The following is an 8,168-nucleotide window of genomic DNA, read 5'->3' on the forward strand; positions in this document are numbered from 1 at the left end:
GCTAGATTAGATGAACCAAACAGTGCTCTCAGACTTTACTGCATGATTGAACTGCAAAACTGAAACAGAAAAAGTACGAAAGTCCTGAACAGCAATAACATATCCAAAAAAAAGTGTCCTACAATACATGTGCCATGTGTTAGAAAACTCTGAACTCACACAATATGTCACTTGACCCACTCGCCCAAACACTGTGGCTCTCTCCACTGCCGTTGTGTGCAAGTCTGAATGAAGCCATGAAAACGATTAACATGGAAGTGACTTGTGTTTGAACAATACAACACTATAACTTTTTTAACAGACTGATGGAGTCAGCAAAGTTATGTCCAGTGTCTAAAAAGGACTTTTGTTTGTAAAAGTCATTACAAACAAAGGACTCTTGCAAAGTTGTACAAACCTGTTACTTTGTTTGTAAAGTAAAAACCAAGTAGACCTAGGATAGATGAAGTTGTTTAGGAATCACCTTGTTGGTGCAAAAATAATATTTTATGCCTGTCAATCTGTGTTATTTTTGCTATTTTTTTTTAATAGATTCAACCAAAGAAATGAGAACAAACAATGTGCCTAACGATACCATTTAAAATTGTTTTTGTATTAAGTTTCTTATGTGTACTCACAAACCTGGTTCATTCCTTGAGTTAGGTGCCCATTTTCTGCCTGAATGATTAACAGGTCACGGTCAATTGGCTTAGCAAACAAAGAGGACATTCCTCTGGAAATGGTCAGGTACAAGGACAGGACTGAAAAGCAGCCAATATCCCCCCAAAAAAAAAACTTTTTAAAAGACCTTCAGAAAGCCTGGAGAACTATTGCTCAAGAGCACTTTAGAAAATGACAAGAAAGAAATGAGGGGTGGCTGGACATGAGGGTACTGCTGAACATTAAATTTGGTCCCTGCTGTTCACGTAGTTCATATAATACAATGAAAGATTACGAGTGTTCTTCATTTTTGAAATGTAGGTTAAGGTTAAGGCCAGCTACACTGTTCTTCGCAGTTTTCTTATCTTTTATGAACTTCTGTGTAGTTTATATAAACAAAGCTTGTGGTTGCATCACTTTTACAAGAATCAGAGCAACACAAAACAAGCTCTGTGCTGCTTTCAAACAGCCACAAGTTAAGCAGAGTCATGACCAAAACACCAGAATATGTTTTGGGCTTCTTTTTTTTTTTTGGTTTTGGTTTGTTTTTCCCCCTCTTTCTTTCTCCGCCTCTGCAGCGTATCTTCGCGGGCTGCGGGAATGACAGTCAGAGGATGACGGCAGCTGCTGTGGGCGGAGCTGGGCGTGACCCGGGACGAGGAAGACGAGCGCGACGTGACTGCCTATCGCTGCGAGCGGATGTCTACGTTGTGCATATTTATCCTCTTACGTCAGAGTGGCACACCTTTAGGAAGCCGCAAGTAGCTGCTTAGTCGGGACAGCGGGCAGGTACAGAGAGCTTATTAGCTGATCTACTAAACTTCAGAGGAGAGGTTACAAAAGGTGAACCTTCGGGGGGGGGGAATGCAATTTTAGGAGTTTAGTCCCACAGGCAGGTAGTGTGTTATGTCAGTGAGAGTGAGAGTCGTGTAAGGTTACTTCAGTTAAGTACAACTTTGAAAGAGCCTACCTCATCTAAACCCTAACCCCTATATGATGCATTATTATCAACAAACCTAAGGGGGGGCTAATTAACCATTGACCACTAAATCACTAACCACTGCAGTGCCACATGGGTGGCCCACCACCTAATATGGTGCCCAGCACCTAATATGTTGTGCCCACCCCAACCACCCCCATTCCCAAGCTGCCCAGTTAAGTATATTTAGAGGTTTTTCGTAGAAAAACAAAAGGCATTAAGTAATAATGACTGTAATATATTTGTATAATACACTGGAGACACACAGTCAGGATGTGGGTGTATGAGGGCTAATATTAGCTAATTTGTCCTCAGCGGAGCAGCCATGTGTCCTGGCCTACATGTAAACAAGCAACAGAAGAACTGTCTAGAGATTAACCTGGAGTATCCTCACGCACACAAACATACAGTTTGGTACAGTGGGTCACTGCAGCAGCACGTTTATTTATTTTAACGCAAATTTCGTTATATGTTTACATATAATGACAAAGTCTTCTTGAATCTTGAATCTTTTATTTATTCATTTATTTTTTTTTTGGTGCAGCAAATCTTCACAGTTTAGCGATGATTGGACTGTGTGTGTATTTGTGTGTGAAATCTGCAGCACACAGTGCCGGCCCTGTTTTAATATGATGATGAGGATTCTCTGCACAATATAGCGTTCAGGGGATTAAAGCTTGAACCAGTTTACTCAATCAGTAAATACAAACCTGCACGTTAATCCTTAACGGGTCGACAGGCTGACGAGCTCCGGTTTCTTCTCATTGTGCACTCAAACCAAATATTGCTACTCTAGTGTCATTTTTTTCCCCCCAATATTAACATGAAACTTTGTGTTTCACTGTAAAATCTGCAGCTTGAAAACTCTAAAGGCAAAGTATGTATGTCTGAGTGAAACAGACTCAACAGATTCAGTTGTGCATGTGTCTGTTGCAGAAAATGAAGCGTAAGTTAGAGAAAAGATGTGAGGCAGTGAAGAAAGAGAACTGCTTTTTTGTCTCCTGTCCCCCTGTGTGTCACTCAGTCACATGCTTAGTGATTCTGTCTGGCTGCCAGGCTCATTCTCTGACTGTAATCTCTGTTGACCAGTCAGAGGAAAGAGGGAGGGATGGGGGGGGGGGTGATGGAGGACTGGAGGTCTGTGTCACAATCTAGGCCATCCACCAGTAATCCCACAGGGTGGAGGTTCTGTTGTGGGCATTCACTGCCAAATGCTGATCTCAGCCAACTCCTCTTCCTTGTGCTTCTGTTCGCTAAATTCTTGTCTCATGACAGACCTCCCTCAGTTTGCCGACTCACATGCTCCGATTATATCTGCGAGAAATTCCTCAAGTAGGGGGTGAAAATCATAAGAATGAACATTTAAAAAAAAAAAAAGAAAAGTTGACCTCATAATCAAATGATCATTCAGTCTATTTGATCGCTTCAGGACTCAAAAGTGTTGCATAACACATGAAACAAAGTTCAAGCTCTTGCCTAACTGATGATTTAGGATGGACATACATGTACAACATAGGGTTTAAATCCTAATTGCCACTAACTGGCAATGGTGGCAGGGATTAAAAATGCAGAGCGTGCCATGTTATGCAGGAACAGTAAAAAGATTCAACTGTGAAGAGGTGGATCCCATTTTTACCTCTCACCCAGTACCAAATGTTTACAGTGGCAGGAGTCTGTACAAATTTTTTGTTTTGCAATACTTTACAGCTGAAACCTAAATTTAGACATTAAAAATACCTTCATGATTGCATATCTTCAGTTAAAAGTCAAAACATTTCCAGAAATTAATCCATCCATCCATTTTCTTCTTCTTTTCAGGGTCATGGGTCAGAAATTAATACTTCTGGTAATTTCCACTACTTGCACATCATTTTTGTAAGCGTCACATGTTTGAATGGATCACAAGTTACCACCTGTCCTCCCTGGTTTCATGAGATGCATGACCTGCACAGATGCATGATTTAGTGTCCTTACAGCAGGACATGGTGGTGGAGACTGAAATACTCTCCTGCTTGACCTTCAGGTTCAGTCACTAGTACAAGGACTGTGTACCCTTGAGCATTTGTACTGCGTGGATTTGTGTGAGGACAAAGTAGAAGAGGACACTCATTATCCCTGACTCTTTGCCTTTGTGCCTTATGTTCTATATGTCTGAATGGAATTCCACTCTGCAGCCCACAGCCTGTTTGAAATTGCAGGCCTGGCTGGTGGTTCACATTCCTTAGTACACTGAAAAATATACAAGTATATGCGTCATGCTATACATTAATTATAAACTAATTAAACAGGTTATTTGTGACCGTAACTAGCTATAAAAACATTTAAGACAAAGTCATATTTATATTCATTTTCAAGTTTGGCTTTTAAATATTTTGTAGGTGTCCTATTATTGACAGTGTACACCTCTTTTAATCAGTTATGTTGCCATTTTTATTTATAGTATTTAGACTTAAAGTCCAGGAATGTCTTAGGTTTAAATCCACATCTGTGACCTTTCTGTGTGGAGTTTGAATGTTCTCCCCGTGTCTGTGTTCATGCTCTGGCTTCTTCCCACAGTCCAAAGACATGCAGTTGATCACTTAAGATGCTAAATTGCCCACAGGTGTGAATGATTATCTGTCTCTCTGTTGTGACCTGTCCAGGCTGTACCCTTACTCTCACCCCATGGCAGTTGGGATAGGTGGAAGATGAATGGACTGACTTTGTCTTTACTCTACACCAGGGATCCTCACATCCAGGCCTCAAGAGCCAGTGTCCTGCAGGTTTTAGATGTGTCTCTGCTTCAACACACCTGAGTCAAATATAGAAGTCATTAGCAGGACTCTGGAAAACCTGACTGCATACTGAGGAGGTAATTCAGCCATTTGATTCAGGTGTGTTGGATCAGGGACACATCTAAAAGCTGCAGAACACCAGCTCTCGAGGCCTGGATATGAGGATCCCTGCACTACACACTAACAGGCTACAGTTTCAAATGTTTCCTCCAGATAATGGCACTAATAGCACTTGACTTACTGAATGTTTTCTGCCTGATATTTGACAGATGGGACACCTGCTGCAGGGCATTACAGACTGCTGATGCAAGGGGCAGCACTTTTGCCCCCTTCCAAAACTCCTGCATGCAGTAGACACTAAATCAGCTGCTGACATGACTTCATAGGGCAAATGCTTTCACATTATGGTCTTTTTTTTTCCCCTTTAAATTAACATTTCAGAAATATCTACCACTCTAGCAACTTCCAGTGTTAGCCATACTATTGATATTGCCAGGTATGTAATAGTTCAAGCAGGGTACAGATGCAAATAGAAAAGCCAACAGATTTCATGTGCTGCATATTTGCTCAAGTCAACTCTTATCACCCACTCTACAGCCTCTGGAAACAAATTAACAGGTAACTTGCATGATTAATAGAATCTAATTTCTTTTTTTTTCCTTTTTAAATATATCTTTTGTGTCCACCCACAGGCATGATATAACACATCCTAATAGGGCATTGCCTGTGGTGTAGTTGCAGTATTGAGAGTCCTGAATTCTGTCAGTAAAATATTTACTGTAATAAGCACAATGATATAATTTTGTTGATTATACCACAAAAAGGACAAAAGTACATGGGTATTAAAAAAAAAAAAATCCAAACAGCTTTAATTGTGTTGAATTTGATACAAGGGAGTGCATCTCAAACTAAAAGCCTGGTGCCTCAGTGTCTGACCTCAAACCTGTAGTATTAATGTGCATAAAATTTTTAAAACTTAGTGTCCATAATCATACAAAGTCCTACATGTCACTGAGGAGCACTCCAGGAGACATCAGTATTTTCCTTAAGCCATCAATTATTCACTAACAAAAAAAAAAAAGAAAAATTTTACACACAGTCACCATATTAAAAATCACACAGACACTACAATGTGAAAGTTCTTTTGTTTGTTTTAAGAAAACTTGCTTGTCCCACTCAAAAATAATTAATGGAAGTACATTCTGTAAATAAGAATATTTTTACTATCAAAAATGGAGAACATTGTGGGTAAGTGCTGGAACGGTGTAAGTTATGCCACTGCTCTGCGGGCTGGTGAAAAAAGGGGCAGGACTTGCTCTTGGGTGAACTAGGAATGAAGGAGGAGGATACATTGGTATCCTCTTGATGGGTTTAGCAGCTCCATCAGTAATGGCCCCATGGTGTGTCCTGCCCCCTCCTGTGCAGACAGGGGAACTTCCAGCTTTAAGGATGAAATGTTCATCCGAGTCCCAGCTGAAGCACCTCTTAGTCCCAGGTTGCTGTTGCTGCGTAAGCTGAAATGGGTGCTCCACCCTGAATGGCAGACTGGATGGGGGAGAAGCTCTGTAGGCCTGAGCAGAGGTGCTGTCTCCCTTCAGAATGGAGTCAATGGAGAAAGGGCCACTGAACTTCACGTCAGGTTTGATGTGAAAAGCACTGCAGGGTACAGGTTCTGGCGAGTGGAGAGGAGCAGATGGTCTGGTCGGGTTCTCCTTCTCCAGTCTGCAGGCTAGACCAGGGAAGAGGTGCAGAATTTCTAAGAAGTGTTCAGACACCATCTCTGTTGTTATGTGGCTGGTGTCCAGCATCCAGTACCAAGCCTTACGATTCAGTATACCTGGAATCTGAAAAATAAATTGTACAGATGAGTTTTATTTACACAACTTTGTGTTTAGCTTAAATTTGGAAATAATGCTTACCCTCACAAAACATTTGTAGCCTGATAGGTACCATCTGATGCTGTTGTCAGCAAGTCTTCCATCTTTAAAGATTACTGAAAGCTTGTCTTTCAACTATAAAACATTAAGTTGAAGGTTTTAAAATGAAAATCTGGGTTTAATTGCAGACAACTTTCTTCTTTCTTACCTGTCTAAAAGTCAGCATCTTGAATGGAGCGTACTGGAGCATGATGGCGATCTTAGCCAGGCAGGTAGTATTACTGCTAAAGAGGGCACTCAGAGGGTCGAGGGGCAGATCAGTGAGAGACTGTTCAGCTGCAGACTTCTCGTCCCCGTTCTGCATCTTGTTTGGACAGTCAAGTCTTGCCCCTGTCAGCGCCATCACAAAAACCTCACCAAGTGTTGGTTTGCAGCTGAAGCGGCCAGCGCTGGAGCAAGAAGTGGGATTACAGCATGGGCAACTTCAGGCGAATGTGACAAACCAATGGCGGTGCAGAATGATAATGGTTCATTTCCAAAAGTGCAGGAGACTGAGCCCCCCCCCCCAAAAAAAACTTTAATATCAAACTTTTGTTGCTTTAAAGAATTTAGAAAATAGACTTTAAATCAAAACCAGACTTCAGCCAAAACAAAGTTAGACAAAAAAGGGACCAAAAAAAAAAAAAAGGGGGGGGGGGGGGGGGGGGGGGGGGGGGGTCAGGAAAAAATACAAACTTTGTACCATTTGTACCACTGAAAGTGTAAACAACTCAAATCCTTCTTGATCAGATAAACCTAATATGCACTTTGAGGGAATGTAACTGGGAATTTATCTTGTTTTGAGGGATATTTCATTTGTAAGCACCTAATTGACTAGAAACACAAAAAGTGAAATGTTAAAAACTGACAAAAGGTGGCAGGTAAATCAGATTATGAAAAGAGGCTATATGGAAGCAGTCTGGTTAGAGTGTAAGATTCTTCTACATGGCTTCACCACCTTAAGCCACCTTAGAGGTGATTTAATAAAGCACCCCAGCATTCCATGCTGGCATTTAATGTTATACTACTATTTGTGTTTGGAGTAGTTTGAAAATAAGATTTCATGTAAATGGATCAACAATTAACCCTTTAATTAAATACAAAGCAAACAGCACTGTACTCACATTGAAAGTTGTCTCAGGGTGGAGCAACCGCCTTCCAGCTGGTGAACTTCAATATTCCACTCACTTATATTTGTTTAACCCTGCAATTCAGTTAGTTTAGTTTATTAAGTTGATTTGAGACAAACTAAGAGCACACTGGTGCTTTGATTACACTGAATACATGACCAAGTAAAGGCAGCAAGCCAATGAGCAATCTATTCACATGCTAACAACTACAATGCATGGCCTTTAAAGTCAGATCAACACCCCACATCAGTGATCCCTTTTCAGATTCTTTAACACATTACCTGTACTGAAAGCAGGTGAGACTGCAACCCTTGGCCATGTGTTTTCACTTATCTCTGATTAAAGCTGTGCTATTCAGCTGCTCTGGGGTCTGTTCCAAGAAACAGATTTAATGAGGAATCTGTGAAACACTGCTGACAGTAAAAAATTCAAAAGAGATCAAAAGTAATTTGGAGGAAACAGTCTTAGAATGAAACTCATTATTACATGAATGACCACCTTTGCATCACATGAGGAAGGTTCTAGATTTAAACCTCCACGCTGGCTGTGGGCTTGCTGTGTGCAGCTTGTATATATGCCTGTGTTAGTCCCCCTCCCCACAGTCCAAAGACATGCATACTAGGTTATTTGTTCTTTTCAAATTTGTTATAGGTGTCGGTATAAGTGTGAATGGTTGTCTGGCTCCCTGTATTGACTCTGTGAAGGACTGGAGACCTGCCCAGGAAGTACC

The 8,168-nt window shown here is 41.0% G+C and overlaps 1 protein-coding gene across 1 annotated transcript; it reads right to left on the minus strand.

Moving 5' to 3' along the window:
• Positions 1–5,511: 5,511 nt before the first annotated feature.
• LOC115788702 (uncharacterized) lies at positions 5,512–7,492 on the minus strand. The gene is made up of 4 exons (XM_030741845.1): positions 7,433–7,492; positions 6,478–6,718; positions 6,312–6,404; positions 5,512–6,236 (listed from the first exon to the last, which is right to left on the minus strand). The coding sequence occupies exons 2-4, from the start codon at positions 6,670–6,672 to the stop codon at positions 5,619–5,621; spliced, it is 906 nt and encodes a 301-aa protein (XP_030597705.1). The 5' UTR covers positions 6,673–6,718; positions 7,433–7,492; the 3' UTR covers positions 5,512–5,618.
• Positions 7,493–8,168: the final 676 nt, after the last annotated feature.

This window comes from Archocentrus centrarchus, chromosome 11, assembly GCF_007364275.1.
Source record: "Archocentrus centrarchus isolate MPI-CPG fArcCen1 chromosome 11, fArcCen1, whole genome shotgun sequence".
Lineage (NCBI taxonomy): Eukaryota > Metazoa > Chordata > Actinopteri > Cichliformes > Cichlidae > Archocentrus > Archocentrus centrarchus.